This window comes from Acomys russatus, chromosome 10, assembly GCF_903995435.1.
Source record: "Acomys russatus chromosome 10, mAcoRus1.1, whole genome shotgun sequence".
Lineage (NCBI taxonomy): Eukaryota > Metazoa > Chordata > Mammalia > Rodentia > Muridae > Acomys > Acomys russatus.
Genome location: NC_067146.1, coordinates 69,647,786 through 69,666,950, shown reverse-complemented (window position 1 = coordinate 69,666,950; position 19,165 = coordinate 69,647,786). Strand labels below are relative to the sequence as shown.

At 39.5% G+C, this 19,165-nt stretch overlaps 1 protein-coding gene across 1 annotated transcript in view; it reads left to right on the top strand.

Annotated features, from left to right (window-relative positions):
- The first annotated feature begins 1,712 nt into the window (after positions 1-1,712).
- Positions 1,713-19,165, top strand: part of Tax1bp1 (Tax1 binding protein 1) — a 42,858-nt gene continuing 25,405 nt past the window's right edge. Inside the window, exons 1-9 of the mRNA XM_051151498.1 lie at positions 1,713-1,739; positions 3,018-3,120; positions 4,843-5,030; positions 7,106-7,264; positions 9,381-9,529; positions 9,609-9,699; positions 13,185-13,370; positions 16,705-16,929; positions 17,325-17,471. Coding sequence (XP_051007455.1) covers positions 1,713-1,739; positions 3,018-3,120; positions 4,843-5,030; positions 7,106-7,264; positions 9,381-9,529; positions 9,609-9,699; positions 13,185-13,370; positions 16,705-16,929; positions 17,325-17,471 — 1,275 coding nt within the window. The remainder of the gene's footprint in view (positions 1,740-3,017; positions 3,121-4,842; positions 5,031-7,105; positions 7,265-9,380; positions 9,530-9,608; positions 9,700-13,184; positions 13,371-16,704; positions 16,930-17,324; positions 17,472-19,165) is intronic.

The following is a 19,165-nucleotide window of genomic DNA, read 5'->3' as shown; positions in this document are numbered from 1 at the left end:
AGAATTCCTCAGTGAATATATTCTTCTTGTATTCTCTTCCTCCTTTCCTCCTCCTCTTCCTCCTTTATTAGTGAGTCTTGTACTATTGCTCAGGCTAGTCTTGAATTTACAGCCATTTCTCAGCCTCACGAGTAATAGGGTTAAAGATGTGTACCACTATTTTGTTTGTTGTTTTTACTGATAGGTTTCCTTATGCTCAACCCCCCCTTTCCCTACCCTTTTATATTCCTTTGACGCAGTTATTAATATTAACATTTTAAATTACATTTAGTTAATTTTATGTGTACTAGTGTCACTGTGTGTCTGTCTGTCTGTCTGTCTGTCTAGGTAAGAGGACAATTTTTAGGAGTCAGTTCTATTCTTCCATGTAGGTCCCAGTGATTGAACTAGGAGGCCTCAGCTTGCTGTACAGTTGATGTCTGGCCAAGTTTGCAGGATATTTATTCTGCTTAAGTCAGTTGTGGAAACTGTGAAATTTCAGTTCTGTTACTGTATTCTTCATCTGTAGATATGTGTGGTTCTTTCATGTTGTTGGTAGGCTTCATTATTTTGTATAGTTGAGTATCTGAGTGCATTGAACTTAATTAAAATGATTATTTTGTATTGTTGATCAGATAATTCATTGAGCTTCTTGAGGTTATTTTCTTTTAGTTTCATGATGTTTCTTTTGTTTTTGGGCCTTCGTGATGTTTCTTAAGATAATTTCTTCCTTTGGATCGTCTATTCTTCAGAAGAATTTTCTCCTTTTGTGAATTCAGTAGTTTCCTCTTTGAGCCATTGTTTTGTACAAAGAGGACTTTCAGTATATACCCTGCCCAAAAGTTCTTGGGGTCCCCCTTAAATCTTTTACTGAGATGTGTTACTTTGTAGATCTTTTGTGTTATTTCCCTACCTGAAGGCATTGCTTGTTTCAGGAGTTTGTACTCTTTCTCCCTCTTGTGTCTGTCTGTGGTACTGCATGTTCTCTGATAGAGCAGGCTGTTGAACAGTCCCTTTTCCCCAGCACTGAGGCACCTAAAGTATCCTGGTTTTGTTGGTGGCAGAAACCTGCACAGTCCATCATAAAGTCTCCGTTAGATACATGCCCTGTTCTTCCCTGACACACTGCACTTCCAGCCCCAAAAGAGTGAAGGTGCTGTTGGGATCTTTCTCCTGAGCCTGCTGAGTTGAGCCTACTTAGAAAAACAATTCCTCTTTTGTTTTTCTGTGGAGCTGTTCTTGAATTGTAGCTTGCCTGGAGTACTTGTTTTTGTACTGGGCTTTTGGATTTCTCCCAAAGGATTTTCTGGATTACTAACTGTTAAATTGATGACTGTCTGGAGGTTGAGTGTGCCCTGTTTAGTCTTGATGTTACTTTCACTTTCAGTTAGTTGGTAAAAGATTCTTTCTCAAAAAAAAAAAAAAAAAAAAAAAAAAAGATTCTTTCTCATGCATTGTATTTTTCTCAGTGTAGACAAAAGAAGACTTTTTTTGTCCCCTTCTCTTCTTTTATCAAGTATACTTCTCTTGGGAACTAAATACTCACAGTGCCAGTGTTTCGGTAGAGTTTCAGGAAGTGTGAAGAATGTCTTTTGTTCTGTCAGGAAAGGAGTGAGAAGAGCCAGTGTTTAAGAGCTTTGGACTTTAAGCGCCACTTCTCTTTGCTCTCACTAATGGCACACAGCTTCAGTGTCGTTTGGCCCATAAACTGAGTTTAGTCAAAGTCGTAGGACATGGGGCTGGTGAAGACAGCTCAAAAAGTAACACAAAGGCAGGCAGCCAGAGTTCAACACACACACACACACACACACACACACACACACACACACACAAAAACATGAATCTAGAAAAATCATAGAACATAGAATCTAAGGCTGTGGTGGTTATATACTTTTAAGTAATGTTGCTAGCAGTGTACTTGCTTTAAATTTACCTGTAAATAGTATTTAACACAGTCTGTTTAGAAAACTCAGTTTGAGATCTGTAGTGTATATATTTAAGTTGAAAATATTACATATTTTAATTTTCATTACTGTATATTGTATGTAAGGACATTTCTCGTATGAATATTCAATGTGCTTTGAACATCTTTCCTTGCATACCTCCAAGCTGAAAATATGTTAGAAGGTGAGATGTAAGTGATCTCTTAGAATGTAAGTACTCCCCTCACCAAAGATACACAAAGAGCTTTCATGCAGAACTTGCCAAAGATGAGAGATTAGTGACTTAAATTACAAGAGAGTGCCTACATAAAACAAAGCAAGAAGGACAGCCAGGGCTGTTACAGATAGAAATCCTGTCTTGAAAACCCCCCAAAAAACACCCCAAAACAAAAACAAAGACCCCAAAAAACAAAGCAAGAGCCCCTTCTAAAAAAAACAACAAAGCCCTAAATATGAGGTTTAAAACAATAAGTACACAGTGTGGGGGCTGGAAGGTGGCTTAATCAGTAAATTGCCATAAGGACCTCAATTTTGGATCCCTAGCACCCATGTTATAAAGCTGGGTCTACATGTCTGTCATCCTGACAGAGACAGAGGATCTCTAGACGGGTTGGCTGAGCAGCCAGTCTACTCAAACTCATGAACTCCAGGATCAATGAGAGACCCTGTCTCATTTAAAAAAGAAAGAAAAAAAGAAAAGGGTATGGAGAGCATTGAGAAAGACACTCAAAAGACACTCAACATTGACCCCTGACATCTCCATACATAATCATGCTCCTGTGCACACACAAATTCACAATGTATAGTGACACAATTATTTTAAATAAAGCAGAAGACTTCATATATGATCACGTGTGTTTTTAGATTTTCTTGGGGAAATTAGATAGCACTTTGCATTTGAAAATTTAAGGGAGACTTCAGTTTATGTAAATTGCTGCAGCTTTAGGTCATAGTTTAATTATAATTGACACGCCTGATAACTCAACATTTGTAAACATGAAATGCATATTTTAACTTTAGGATGTAATGAACATGTTGTATCTAGCTAATATTAAGGTATTTACTTACATTCTTTCTTAAATTTCTCTGTCTTAGGTTGGATGGAGCACTGCTCGGGATTACTACACATTTTTATGGTCTCCTATGCCTGAGCATTATGTGGAAGGATCAACAGTCAACTGTGCACTAGCATTTCAAGGTACGAGCTGAAGCCTGAAGGACTTGGTCAAGCACGCAGCCTTTATTGTAGCCCTCTGTTTCACGCATGTCTAAAGGAGGCTTTGCTGAGTAAAAGATGAATGTAAATACCAAATTTAGGGCACATGATGCTTTCATAGCTGCGCAGAGAGCTTTTCTTTTTTTAATGAAGCAAACTTGGAGTTTCTTAAGAAAAGGTTTTGATGTAGATTTAACTGTTGTAAGCATTAAGAAGGGAAGGGAGTCAAGAGGACAGAAATACATATTCTTACACACAAGCTGAGGACTGAGTGCATGTCTAGGAAAAAAGTATTGGTCAAGGATGAAGTTGAAATTGCCACTATACTCATTCATATGTTTTTTCAGAAGACCCTTTCATTTATGCTAGTTGATTTGTCACTTGAGAGGGACATAAACCATAGTGTGCCCTTGTTTCACGGGTGTTGTCTTCCTCTTTCTGTCTCCTTTGGGATTAATTATTCATGGAACTGCATATCCTTGGCTTTAGCAAGTCCACTATAGTATTTACTCGCAGTACCTTAGGAGAAGAGGACTATGGTTTTATTTTATGCATTGGGAAATGCTACTGAGAGACTTTCATTGTGGGTCCTTAGGCCAATGTTTATCTCTAGATAATAGAGTAAAAAGTTTTATTGTGCTATGATTGCACTCTAGGGTAACTACAGATAATGAACATGTACTGTGTGTTTCAGAAGATAGATTAAAAGAATATTATTTTTTCTATTATAATAAGACACTGTAACCAAAACAACTTACAGAGGAAAGGTTTTATTTGGGGCTTTCAGTTTCAGAGAGAAAGCCCTTGACCATCGTGGTGGGTAGCAGGGCAGCAGACAGGCAGGTGTGCCACTGCAGTAGTAGCTTGTAGAGACAAGCACAAGGCAGAGAGAGCTGGCTAGGGATAACTGGGCCTTTGGAACTTGAAAGTATGCCCTCAGTGGCATACCTCCTCCAATAAGGCCACATCTCCTAATCCTTTCCAAATGGCTCTACCACATGAAGTCCAAATGTGCAAATATAGGAGCCAAGGGGACCTTACTCATTCATATCAACACACACACACACACACACACACACACACACACACACACGTTTCGATATACACTGATACACACACATATGCAGAGAAGGTGAGACAGAGAATAGGGGGAGAGGCTGGAGAGATGGCTTAGTGGTTAAGAACATTGGCTGCTCTTACAGAGGCACAGGTTCTACCCAGTACCCTTGTAACTCATAGTCACCTGTAGAACTTGACACACAGTTATCTAATGCTTCCTTCTGACCCTCAGGCATCACGAATTAAGGTTTGCACAGACATAAAGACAGACAAAAACCGTACATATAGATAAAAAATGAATAAAAAAATAAAGGTTGAAGGCACTGGGTCTTGGAGAGATGGTTCAGAGGTAAAGGACACTGACTGGTCCTCAGAGGTCCTGAGTTCAATTCCCAGCAACTACGTGGTGGCTCAAAACCATCTATAATGTAATTTGATGCCCTCTTCTGGCCTGCAGGTGTACGTGCAAGCATAGCATTGTATACATAATAAATAAATCTTAAAAAAAAAAAAAAAGGTGGAATAGGTGTATGATAAAACTTTGGGGTATGTATCAGAATTACAGTATGGAAGATGGAAAGTACTGTTAAATAAATTAGCATTTTCTAGTAGCAAGCTTAATCGTTTTTATTACCCACCTCTTAGGATATTACCTTCCAAATGATGATGGAGAATTTTATCAGTTCTGTTACGTCACCCATAAGGGTGAAATTCGTGGAGCAAGCACTCCTTTCCAGTTTCGAGCTGCTTCTCCCGTTGAAGAGCTGCTTACTATGGAAGATGAAGGGAATTCTGATATGTTGGTAGTGACCACAAAAGCTGGCCTTCTTGAGGTGAGTTCCTACAGTGAGGCCTAGAGCTCACCTTGCCTGGCATTGAGAATTTTCAGGTTATGCCAAGAGGGGCTACTAGAACCAAATGTTTTAAAACTAAAATTACAAGTGAATCTGTGTGTGTAGAGGCCAGAAGTCAATGTTGACTGCTTCCATAGTGACTTTCTTTTTTTTTGTTTTTTGTTTTTTGTTTTTCCCCGAGACAGGGTTTTTCTGTGTATCCTTGGCTGTCCTGGACTTAACTTTGTAGACCAGGCTGTCCTTGAACTCAGCAATCCACCTCCCTCTGCCTCCCAAGTGCTGGGATTAAAGGCGTGCGCCACCACCGACTGGCTAGACGTACAGATCTTTAAAAGCAGATATTTTATGCTTTTGATTTTTCTTTATTTACATTTAAGAGCTGAGACTAGAAAGGGAAAGACAGGAGGTTGCCTGCCTTCTGATGCCAAACTGTCCTAAGAGTCTATCCAGGAATGAGAAGGAATGTGAATTCTTCTGTATCTTTCCTGCCTTTCCCCAGAAATTCCTTTCTTATCTTAAATAAGAAATGTGACTTTTATAGGGTGTCTGAAACATTGTGTAGTGACAGCTGCCTCTGATCAGGGTTTTTAGCCTGGTATTTGAATGTTAGTCAGAGATACTGAAATAAAACCCTGCTCCTAGGAATGCAGTTAGCATCGATGTGCGGGTTGTTTTGTTTTGTTTTTTGTTTTAAATACTTGTCAGACCACCCTTATCTCAAGCCCTGCACATGATTGGCATTTTGCTACCAATATTCTGGAGACTTTTCTCTAATTGGGGCACAGCTCAGGTTACTTGGACTTTTTCATGTCTTCACAAATGCTGTGCTATAAAAGAAAATTTTAATTGCTGTCTCTTGGGAATTTTTTTTTTTTTTTATGAGATAAAATAGTCCTCTTAGAATTCTACATTCATTGATGTTTTTAATGATTTTTTGAACACTGTACATTAAAAGTGATTAATGAGAAATAGCCTTAAGAACTTGTGAGCCTGGATTAGAAAATAGATTAAATAAAAAAGACATTTTAGGCATAGTAAGGGCTGTTTGACCAAAGGCTATGTATTAAATGGTAAGAATTACTCTAAGAATGGTTGAAAGGAGACTGTACTTACTAGAGGTGGTCGCTCTGAGGCAGTTAGGGGTAGAGTGTCCATAATTTTATTTTTAATGCTTTAGTAAAATAAAACATAAACTGATAAGTATTATACAAGCCAAATGTAGTGGCACACATCTGTAACCTCAGCATTTGGGAAGCAAAAGCAAGAGGCAGAATATCAGGCCAGCCTGGGCTATGATACACAGCTCTGTTCTGTTCCCCTTTCCCAAAACAATAAAATGGGAAGTTAGCAGAACTCTGTAGCCAGTGTTAGTTCAAACTTTAGGGTCTGGCTCTGAGCAGTTTATTTTAGGCATATTTAAGTACACTACAATTTTGGAAAAGAAGTTTCCTGGTAACAAATTTGCTCAATCCTGTGTGCGCAGTAAAGTTTAAGGTATGACTACAATGAAACTTTCACAAAATATATGTCACTCTTCTGTAAAGATGGATTCTATAGCTTAAGGGCCTAGGGGAGGGCTACCATAGTTAAGCCATACGGATAGCCTTGAGGTCACCAAGCGACATCTTCACTAAGGATGGCCTCTGTTGATTGAGAAGCACTGCTCAAGATAAAGACATTAGGACGGAGAGTCTAGGAGAAACATAACGGTATGGGGGATTCAAGTGTGGCCTGACCCTGCAGGTGACACAGCTCACCAAATGATTAGCTCCATCCACTCTTGGCCTTCTGGGCAGAAAACAGGTATACATCCTTCCATTGAAGAGACAGCCCTGCGTGTGTAACGTTCCTGGACTTATCTATGAGCTTAAGGACCTTGTGTCTGCTATATAATTGGCTCTATGTATATGTACGTCACATACACATTGTGAATTTTTCTAACAAGGATATGCACTAGGTAAAATGTGTTTGTGAATTCACTTTTTTAAAGTAGGAAACTAATATTGTAATATTTAATGATAAATATCAATTTGAGTTTTTTTTTTTTTAAACAGCTGAAAATTGAGAAGACCCTGAAAGAAAAAGAAGACTTGTCAAAGTTGATAGCTGTTCTTGAAAAAGAAACAGCACAGCTGAGAGAACAAGTTGGAAGAATGGAGAGAGAACTGAGTCACGAGAAAGGACGGTGTGAGCAGCTGCAGGCGGAGCAGAAGGTTTGTCACAGCTTTTCAGAACGGAAGTAGCTGGGTTGACTGAAAATCAGGTCTTGAGGAAAGTAGTGTGTATGTGGGCTGGTGCATGCGCACTTCATAATTACTAATTCAGTCATTAGTGCAGTGATTCTCATTTCCATCCCACCTCCTTCCTTCCTTCTTCCATCTTGCTTTTTGAGATAGGACGTTGCTTCTGTAAACAGGCTGACCTCAGGCTTGCTTATCTTCTTACCCCAGCTGTCTGAGCGTTGCCGTTGCAAGTGTGTGCTGTCTGTCATACTCAGTTTTTGGAAAATGAAACGCCTTGACTTACCAGTTCTTTCGGTGTATAGTTTTCCATAGCAGTCTTTTCCCATTTTTGGTTTTTTGGACAAGGTTTCTCTATGTTATCTTGGCTGTCCTGGACTGGTTTTGTAGACCAGGCTTGCCTCTGCCTCCTGAGTGCTGGGATTAGAGGCATGTGCCACCACGCCTGGCTATTTTTGGCTTTTTGAGACATGGTTTCTCTGTATAGCCATAACTGTCCTGGAACTCACTTTGTAGACCAGGCTGATCTGGAATTCAGAACTCAGAGACCTTCCTGCTTCTACCTCCCAGTGCTGGGTTAAAGGTGTGTGCCATCACCGTTGAGCTTGACTCAAAATTTTATCAGTTAGCTTGGAGAAAAACTTAGAGGGAGCTTGATCAAGTTCTCATACTTGTCATAATTGATGTGATGGAAGATATTTTAGCATTAAAGTATCTGTTTAAAGTGGGAGGTTCTGTTTTATTTTTTTATGTATGTTGTACCAGCTCTGAATATTTGCCTTAGTCTTTGAATGAATCTCACTGAGAACATTAGGAGCAGTGGTTTAGATAAAGACATGTTTTGTAGTGCTTGATGGCACTTGGTGACACACTGTAATGAGACCTCCATTAGTACTGATGTAACAATAAAGGTAAGATGTCAAGAAACAAAACAGAATTAATTTTTATTTCCTTTCTTCTCATTGAGAAGCTAGTGAAATAAGGGGTGCATGAAAAGCAGGGGTCAGAAATACATGTTAAAATTGTTATGTTAATAGTTCAGGCCGGACATGGTGGTGCACACCGTGATCTCAGCACAAAAGAAGCTGAGGTATAGTATCAAGGTCAAGTTCAAGGTCAGCTTTAGCTACGACATTGTTTCAGAACAAACCAAACCAAACAAACAAAAAACTTGGGAGCTGGAGAAATGGCTTCGTGCTTAAACGCATTTGTTCTTAATCATGAGGATCAGAACCCACATAAGCTGGGCATCACTGCAAAAGCCCTGTAACCCTAATTTCAAGCCAGGAAGAGAGAGGAGGATCACTGGGGCCTTTTGGCCTCCAGTCTGATCAGGAAAACTCCTCGAGCTCCAGGTAGGGATACTGCTTCAAAATAAGTAAGTGGAGAGTGGTAGGGGGAGACTTGATGCCTTTTTCTGGCCTTCCTTCCCAGAACACAGGCTTGCGTGTCCTGCACAGATGTGTGTGCACAGTTCACATGGACACATTATATACTCACAAAAATACAAAATGAAATAAAAAATAAAAACAAGGTTGAGTTTGTGAAAAATTTTAACTGTTAGAATTTCAGCTTTATTTTACAGTCTTTTTTCTTTAAAATACAATTTGGAGGAATAAATGTGGGATTGAAGTGATAAGAATTCAAAGCCAGCTGTAGTGGTATGTGCCTGTAGTCCCAGCACCCAACCCAAAAGATATGAAACCCTGTTAAGACCTGGCCGTGGTGGTGCACACCTTTAATCCCAGCACTCAGGAGGTGGTGGGTCTGTGGAGTTGCAGGCCAGCCTTGTCTACAGAGTGGATTCCAGAACAGCAGTGGCTACACAGAAGAACCTGCCTTGAGAAGCCAAATAAACAACAACAAAACATTTATTTTTATTAAGACAAGGTCTCTCTTCATAGTTCTAGTTGTGCTGGAATTTACTATGTAGACCAGTCTGGCTTGAACGCACAGAGATCTGCCTGCCTCTGCCTCCTGAGCACTGGGATTAACAGTATATGCCATTACACTAGTCTGTCCTTTTTAAAGGATAGGGTTCTGAAGTATACAGTTTTGTTTTCTGAAAAATTCTTTCATTGTTTCAAAGGACCTCCTTGAAGTATCACAAGGTTTGAGAGCGGAAAATGAGGAGTTTATGAAGAGATTCAGCGACGCTGCATCTAAAGCCCAGCAGCTTGAAGAAGACATTGTGTCAGTGACGCAGAAAGCGATTGAAAAGGAAACAGAGTTAGACAGGTATCTCTGCTTTAAAGACATGACTTCAGTTAGTAACTTTTAAAAAATGGCTTTTAGTAATGCTTTTTCATCCTAACAGTTTGAAGGATAAACTCAGGAAGGCACAGCATGAAAGAGAACAGCTTGACTGTCAGCTGAAGACGGAAAAGGACGAGAAGGAGCTTTATAAGGTAAAGAACAGTCCCGTTCCTGTTCCTTTCTTACCCCAGTTGGCTTTTGGTTGGGGATTTGAGAGTGTTCAGCTGAGCTCCTGGTCACTTGTCTCATCACAGTCAGGAGGATGACTGGGACTTAGCCAAAGGCTTGCATGGAGGCTTGGAGAATGTACTTCCATGGTTGATAATGCCTTTTTTTCCTCTTTTTCTTTTCTGGAGACAGTGTTTCTCTGTGTAGCCCTGGCTGTCCTGGAGCTCACTCTCTAGTCTAGGCCAGCCTCCTAACTCAGAGATCGCCTTCCTCTGCCTCCCGAGTGCTAGGCTTTAAGGTATGTGCCACCACTGCCTGGCTGATGATGCTTTTATAGGGAGGTTCTCATAGTTTCTGTAAGGAGGTCCTTCATCTATCTCTAGAAGGTCTCTTGAGTGTCTCATAGTAATGGTAGTTCTCTTCAGAGTGAGCAATCCCAGATGGGAAGGAAACAAGAGGAAGTCACAACCACAATGCATACTGACCCTGAAAGCTAGTGTTAGGAAGTTTGTTGGTGTTTTAGTAGTGGTACTGTTTAATAAATCAGAGTTTAATGATAACAGGAAAGTTGTTTATCCGAATTGATATAAACCGTTTTCATCAAGAGTATACATTTCTTTTTTGTTTTTGGAGACAGGGTTTCTCTGTGTAGCTTTGGTGTCCTAAACTTGCACTGTAGACCAGGCTGGCCTCAAACTTACAGGGATCCACCTGCCTCTGTTTCCCAAGTGCTGAGATTAAAGGAGTGTGCCACCACTGCCCGGCGAGTATACATTTCTTTAGTGATGATAATATTAAAAAATTTTTTACTTTTATTTAATGTGTGTACATGCTTGTGTGTCTGTGAGTGTGGGCATTCAGAAGCCATGGAGTGTGGAGGTCAGTGGACAACTTTGAGGAATCACCTCTCTGCTATGTGGGGTCTGGGGATTGAGTGTAGTTGTCAGGCTTGGCCACAGGTGCCTTAGCCTCTTCGCCAGCCCCCTGATCATATTTCATACTGACATTTGAAATATTTTGTAATTTTATAAAATATAAAATATCTCCACTGCTCATGAAAAATTTCTGTCCTATAAAAATTTCTGTCCTGCAGTATGGACTAAATTAGCTTAAGTGGGTGAAAACTGAGATTACTTTTCAAGTATCTAAGAAACATTTCCTATAGAAAGTTCTAAATGAAGAATGGAGAGGTAGCTCAGAGGTTAAGAGCACTGACTGCTCTTCCAAAGGTCCTGAGTTCATTTCCCAGCAACCACGTGGTGGCTCTCAACCATCTATAATGAGATTTGATGCCCTCTTCTGGCGTGCAGGTGCACATGCAGACAGAGCACTGTATACATAAATAGATCTTAAAAAATGAGTTGGCTGGGAAGATGGGTGAGTAAGGCACTGGCACTTAACATGTGAGAACCTGAGTTCACATCCTAAGAGTCCATATAAAGCTGGACACAATGGCATGTGTCTGTAATCCCATTGTACTCTTAAGGAGGTAGAAGGTGGAGATAAGAGAGTTGGTGGAGGCGTGTGGCCAGCTAGCTTGATGCATGCAGTGGCAGACGAGACCTTATCGAGAGAAGGTGGAAGATGACCAACATCTGAGGATGTCCTCTGACCTTCACACTGCACCATAGCATGCGTGTTCTGTGACACCCGATGTATAGACTCACATACATGAATACACAGGGTTTTTTTGTTTGTTTTGTTTTTAAGTTTGAGGTGAACATTCTAAGTTGTCAGCCTCAAATCCCTTTTATGAGCTGATAGTTATGGACATTAGGTAGTGTTTTAGAAATGATGCTGCAAAGCTTTAGGCTGCTGACAGTTCCAGAGGGCCAGAGATGCATTTCATCCCTAGGAATAGGAATTAGTCCTTTAAGAGTAAAGTGCAAAAAAGCTATTCATTTCTTCTTAGTACGTAAAAGGTTGTGTATACATGTACATGTGAATTGATGTGAACCTATGATGTGGCAGGGGGAGGGCCTTGGAGGTCTGTCACAGTCACCTATTGAAGTCAGAGGGCGACCTGAGGCACATGGAAGATAGACAGTATAGTGCTTCTTAAAGCATCTTTTTTGTTTTTGTTTTTTTAAAGATTTTATTTCTTATGTGTATCAGTGCTCTCTTCTGCATGCCAGAAGAGGGCATCAGATTATAGGGTAGATGGTTGTGAGCCACCATGTGGTTGCTGGGAATCGAACTCAGGACCTATGGGAGAGCAGAGAGTGCTCGTAACCACTGAGTCATATCTCCAGCCCCAATATAGTACTTCTTACAAGGAAAAAGTGGAATTGGGCTGGAGATGGCCCAGTGGCTTAAGGGCCATCTTACTGAGGACTGGGGTTTCTAGCACTCAGGTGGTTTACAACTACCTCTGGCCTTGGTGGGCACTGAACATTTGAATGCACATACCCACAGACCTACAACTAAATGCATCATTAAAATAAAGACAATTCTTTTTAGTATAATTGTTTGAGATGTTTTGAGTGTAGCCTTTCTAGTTCTCAGAATTTTCCTTTTTCTTTTCCTTCTTTCTCTCTGTCGTTATTTGTTTGTTTCTTTAAATTATTCACTTTACATCCTGGTTATAGCCCCCTCCCTCCCCTCCTCCCGATCCTAGGATCCCTCCCTGTTTCCCCTCTCCCTCCCTTCCCCTACTTCTCAGAGAAGGGGAGCATATCACACCCCAGCGTATTAAGCGCATCAGGGGTGAGGGCATCCTCTTTCCCTGTAGCCTGGTGAGGTAGCCCCGCCAAGGGAGAGTGATGGAAAAGCAGGCAGCAGAGTCGATGTAAGAGTCAGCCACCCTTCCCCTTGCTAGGGGACCCATATGAGGACTGAGCTGCCCATCAGTTACATCTGTGTAGGGGTTTTAGGTCCAGTCCACGCAAAGTCCTTGATTGGTGCTTCAGTCTCCACAGGCCCTCTTGGACCCTGGTTAATTGACTTGTTTTCAGAAATTTTCACTCTTAATTTCTAAATATACCACTAGCATGACATTTCTCTCTCCAATACACCCAAATGTACCTACATTTTAAAATAGAAAATAAGTGGTTAAATTGATGGAAAAGTCTTTAGAGATCAGGTGATATAGTTAGACATTAGAATGAATTGCTCTGGGAAATAAAAACCTTCCAAAGTCTCCTGACACCCAGTCCCTCCTTTGGCATTTTTGGATGAGAAAGAAATAATGGTGTTTTTAAAAATTTATTTTTTAATTTTATGTTCATTGCTGTTTCACCTGCATGTATATTTGTGCAAGGGTGGCAGAAGCCCTGGAACTGGAGTTACAGACACTTGTGAACTGCCATGTGGGGCTGAGAATTGAACCTGGGAGCTCTGGGAAAGCAGCCAGTGCTCTTAACCACTGAACCTTCTCTCCAGCCCTCAAAATACTGATGTTTTAAACTTTGGCTATCTTGGCTTATGGTCCTAGCAAGACTATTGCTGATTTCAAACACTACTGTTACAGGCCCATTTGAAGAATACAGAAATAGAAAATACCAAGCTTGTGTCAGAGATACAGACTCTAAAGAATTTGGATGGAAACAAAGAGAGCATGATTACTCATCTCAAAGAAGAGGTTGGCAAACTGCAGATGTGTTTGACTGAAAAGGAAAACTTGCATAGGGCTCTCCTGCTTACAACCTCAAATAAAGTAAGTGTTTTAGAAAATGTGTTTTTGAAGATGCTGAAGTTTTTTAGTATGATTGTTATTACTCTTGTTTTAAATTTTTCCCAGCTATTTCTCCTTAAAAAAAAAAAAAATCCTTTTTATATTAAGAGTTATTTTATTTGTGTTTGTGTGTCTGTGTGTGGTGCATGTGAGCACCTGCAGAGGCCAGAGAAACAGTTGGCTCCTCTGAATCTGGGGCTACAGTGTCATCCGCAAGAATGACAACACTCTTAATCATGGAGCCATTTCTAGTTTCTTAACCATTTCTTTTGAAAAAGTTTAAAATCACAACGAAAACAACTCCTGCCTCCAGCTCCTAAGTGCTGGGATTATAGGCACCCACCACCCAGCTGGGCTCTTGCATTATGTAGCATGCTGAATCTGTTCTAGCACTGTAGAGAGCTCATCTTCATCTTCTCCAGTGCCTACAGTATTGTATGGCTGCATTTACTGTGTTTTATTGCTTAGGTTTTTTTTTTGTTTGTTTGTTTGTTTATTTTTTGAGACATGGTTTCTCTGTGTAGCCTGTCCTGGACTCGCTTTGTAGACCAGGCTGGCTTTGAACTCACAGTGATCCATCTGCCTCTGCCTCCCGAGTACTGGGATTAAAGGTGTGCGCCACCACGCTCAGCTATTGCTTAGCTTTTATGGATGAATGTTAAGTTATTTCACAATGTTGCTGTGAATTATACTGGAGAAATAGTTAGTGCAATTTGAAAAATGTTAGAAGTCCATGACATTTACAATTCCTGATTAAGTCTACAGTTGCTTTTTAAATCTAAAACATTGCAAATGTGAAAAGAATATTTGATTATATTTGATTTAATAAGATGCTAAAATATCTTTCAGCATCTTTTTAGCATTTAAGCAGGACTTCAGTGAAAAGCATAGTATATAATTACTGAGGAAAGTGATTATTAATTGCTAAATGTTTTAGTAGATTGTAATTCAGTATGAATTTATGGTTATAAAAAATTTAAATAATGATGAGGATACAAACTAAAAGGTAGCATCCTTTTTTGCTGTATACTGTAGTATTTTAATTTAAAGAGTTACATGAATTGTACATGTATATTTACATCTTAACTCAAATGAGAATGTGTGTGTGTGTAGTTCCCCAGAACTTTTTCTTGTTCTTTGACACAGGTTCTCATCATGTAACTCTATATGTAGGTCAGGCTGGCTTCAAACTCACGAGATACGCTTGCTTCTGCCTTCTGAATGCTGGGGTTAAAGATACTCAGCTCCATGCCCAGCCCTAAGTGATGTTGCTATGACTGCTTGTATGGATACTAGGAGTTCTTGTAGCTCCTTTCCATCCTGATTCTTTCCTGTCTCTCAGCATCTATGTAGACAGTACTTCTCCTGAGTGGTTCACTGTTTTCAGCTTTTCTGAAATGCTGCATCCCATATTCTTGTATAGCTAAAGTGAAGAATAAATTCCCCAAATGTAGTTGGTAGCTTAAAGGGCACTTAACTTTTGGTTTATTATTTTCAAAAGATACTATATTAACTGTTTCTTTCAGTGATGGGACTAATATATGCTACCGTTTATAGTGGTTTCATAGCTTTCATTAGGTGGAGGTATGGAATGGCATAATTTATTTAGTTCAAAATAATTTCATTTTAGACACTTTAAGTCTTAAATTTTGTTTTTTTAAAAAAAATATTGAGTTCTGAAAGACTTGTCTACATCACTTAAAATTTTCTTGAATGTTTTCTGAAGATGAAATTGCTAGATCAATACCCATGAGAAATTTAGGGTTTTGTTGAGTCTTGCAAGTTGGCTGAGAGGCTTTAGATAGGATTCATGCAATTGTTGAATGTATCTGTTTCTCTAAACTTGTCTATTTTATAGGTCAGTTGAAAGAAAGCAGTTTGAACTTCATTGATTTGAAACTTTTGTACATAGTAACTTTCTCTGTTTGAAAAAAATAAATTAATCTTACTGTGCATGGTCGGAGTACATGCTTTTAGTCCCAGTACTCAGGAGATAGAGGCAGGTGGATCTCTATGAGTTCAGATCTACATACTGAGTTCCAGGACAGCCAGGGCTATGTAGAGCAAACTTGTCTCAAAATAGACAAACAAACAAACAAAAAATAAAATCTTCACCCTTTGGGGTGTATATATACCTCCTTGTTATTGATTGAAAAGATATATCAGAATAGTATTAAATTTTACTTAAATATATTAAAAGGAATTTTCCTTTAATAATTTTTTTCTTTTCTTGACATAGAGGCTGATGTGTAATTAAAACTGTTAGAATTCAAGATATGGCTCAGATGGTAGAGCGCTTGTGCAACATGCAGAGTGCCCTTTGTTCAGCCAACCAGTCCTGCATGAATGAGGCATGGTGGTACACACCTGTAAACCCTGTGCTTAGGAGGTAGAGGCAGGAGGATCAGAAGTTTAAGACCATCCTCTGCTACGTTTGAACCCTGTGATAACCTGGACTATATGAAATCTTGCTCAAAAACCAAAAAAGAAGGATAACTAGTATGGTTAGGCTTAGGACGATTTTGTACACACCAGCATTATGGGTTCATTTTCTTGTTTTCCTGTGGATCTAAAAATGTCAACATTGAACTCAGTTTTGTCTTATTTTACATCATTTTTAGCAGACTAAAAAACAGGACGGTTAGATTCACTATACTCCTTAAAATGTTGTATGTCTCTTCTGTGTTTTCATAATGCTATGATGGTAGCTAAATATTTTATTAACCTTCTTTTATGTTTGAAAAGAGGAAACATCTTTTTTTTTGTTTGCTTTTTTTGTTATTTTTTGTTTTTGTATTTTCGAGACAGGATTTCTCTGTGTAGCCTTGGCTGTCCTGGACTCACTTTGTAGACCAGGCTGTCCTCGAACTCACAGTGATCCTCCTGCCTCTGCCTCCTGAGTGCTGGGTTTAAAGGCGTGCACCACCATGCCTGGCAAAGAAACATCTTTTAATTGACGCTTTTGGTGTTACAAAGAAGTCTTTGAAGTTATTTTGATTCTAGTGAAAAAGGAGAGTACTGGCTTCAGATACAGGGATTAAAAGAGTGGGGTATGGGGAGCTCCTATTCATTTGGCCTTAGTAGCTTTCATTTGTGTTTTAGTTCAGTCAGAACTTTAATCATTGGGTGTGTTAATAACTTCCTGTCATATATAAAGAGGTCTCAGTGTACACAAGGTAAGTCTGTTACATATGAATTGTAAAACAAAACCTAAGTCATGTCTGGAAAAGCATTATTTAACTTAACGTTCTGGAACTGTTAACTTTTTAAGTTTTGATGTTTTAATTGCAACTGTATACTATCTGCCTTCCTTCAGGAAGATACATTATTTTTAAAAGAGCAGCTTCGTAAAGCAGAGGAACAAGTCCAGGCAACTCGGCAAGAAGCTGTCTTTCTGGCTAAAGAACTCAGCGATGCTGTGAATGTGCGAGATAAAACAATGGCAGATCTCCACACTGCACGCTTAGAAAACGAGAGAGTGAAAAAGCAGCTGGCTGAGGCACTGGCAGAACTTCAGTTAAATGCTGTGAAAAAAGATCAGGTAAAGCAAGTTAATTTTGTGTCTGTTGATCCCCAAACACCATAAGCTCCGTAAAAGAGGAATTGAAAGGAAAATGTCTATAAGTATGCTCTTACTGTTAGTAAAAGTGGCTCTAGTACACATTTTTGATGTCAGATGGTGATTGTTTCATGTAGATTTTTATTTACTACTTAGAATGGTAATATGGTTAAGGAGTTAGATAAGAGTTACATAATTGGTGGGTGGTTTTTCCTCAGCTTTTAAGTAAACCATAGAATATAAAGCCCACACTCCATAACAAATATAAATTAAAAGCTAGGAAAAATAGTCAGGGAAATGGAGTTAGGATTTATTATTACATTCATTAATAGATGAACTGTAAGGGTTTTTCCTTAGTGGAAATGTTTTTTTCTAAGGAAAAGACTGATACACTGGAACATGAACTGAGAAGAGAGGTTGAAGATCTGAAACTTCGGCTTCAGATGGCTGCAGATCATTACAAAGAAAAGTTTAAGGAATGCCAGAGGCTCCAAAAACAAATAAACAAGCTTTCAGACCAGTCAGTAAGTGTCAATGAATTCCTGTGAATGGAAAATTTCCTTTGTCAGATTTTTGTTGGCAAATAAAACATATAATGTTGTAAATATTAACCTTCTGAATATAAATTACCACTTTTTTCTAAACAGAAACCATCTTTTCTATTATATTTATTTATGTAGGCATATGTGCATGTTGTGAGTAGTAGGTCACCCTAGGTAGGTTGGGTTGAAAGGTCAGAGGAAACTTGCCAGAATTGGTTATTCCCTCTGGGTCTCAGGACATAATCTAGTTTGATTACAAGTGCTTTTACATGCTGAGCCATCCTGCTGTCCTGAGCTAATCACCACCACCACCACTACTACTACTTCTTCTTATTTTTCTTCCTCTTCCTCCTTTCTTCTTCTTCTTGATAGGATTTCTCTGTGTAGCCTTGGCTGTCCTGGACTCACTTTGTACACCAGGCTGGCCTCGAACTCACAGCAATTTGCCCGTCTCTGCCTACTGAGTGATTGGATTACAGGCCTGCAACCCTGTGCCCAGCAAGCTCATCACTACTTGATTTCAAGTCATTGGCCTAGTAGCGTAGTGGCAGTTTTCTTTCTTTTTAAACCTGAGATTTGTATTTATTGAGATCCAATAAGGGAAGCTATCTCAGCAGGAAGAACAAAGAGGAGCAAGCACTCTTGTCTTTAGGCCCTTGATAAGTGTCTTTGTCGGTTAAACTTGGTGTGTCATAATAACACACTAGTTCTCGTCTCCCTTGTCCCTTCCAACTTGTCATACCACATTGGGAAGAGGTAAAATGTGTTAGCTTATTGTTTTGTATTTCATGTAGGAGTAGGTAGGCAGATTTATAATAAAACAGATATTTCATTTGTATGAGTTTATGTATTGATGTAAAGCCCCAAATTGTACTGAGATATAAGACTTGTTACGTGAGGGAATCTTGGAAGTGAAGTATAAAAGAAAACATTCAAAATGTGGGATCGAGTGGTACCACAGTTACCAGACTTGTGTTTGGGCTAGGTTCTCAGGAACAAATAGAAGCAAGGAATGCATGTGCGATAGAAAGGTAGAAAGGGTTTTGTGAAAAAGGATTGTGGTTCACTTGGTGATTTTTGTTTTGTTTCTGGGTTTTTTTGTTTGTTTGTTTAAAAAGATTTATTTATTATGTATACAGTGCCCTGCCTGCTTGTACCCCTGCAGGCCAGCAGAGGGCATCAGATCACATTATAGGTGGTTGTGAGCCACCATGTGGTTGCTGGGAATTGAACTCACGACCTCTGGAAGAACAGTCAGTGATCTTAACCGCTGAGCCATCTCTCCAATCCCACTTGATTTTTGTTTGTGGACTTTTGAGCACACTATTTTTGTTTGTTTGGATTTTTTTGGTCTCTTTTTATCCTTTTGGTTATTTTCAAGACAGGGTTTCTCTGTGTATAGCCTTGGCTGTCCTGGACTCATTGTAGACCAGGCTGGCCTTGGACTCAGATGCATCTACCTGCCTCTGCCTCCTGAGTGCTGGGATTAAAGGCATGTGCCACTATGCCTGGCGGATTTTTGGTTTTTCTAGGCAAGGTTTCTCTGAGTAGCCTTAGCTGTTCTAGACCAGGCTAGCCTCAAACTCAGAGAGATCCATTCAGTTGCCCCTGCCTACCAGAGTGCTGGGATTACAGATGTGTGCCATTATGCCCAGCTGAACATACTATTTTTTAAA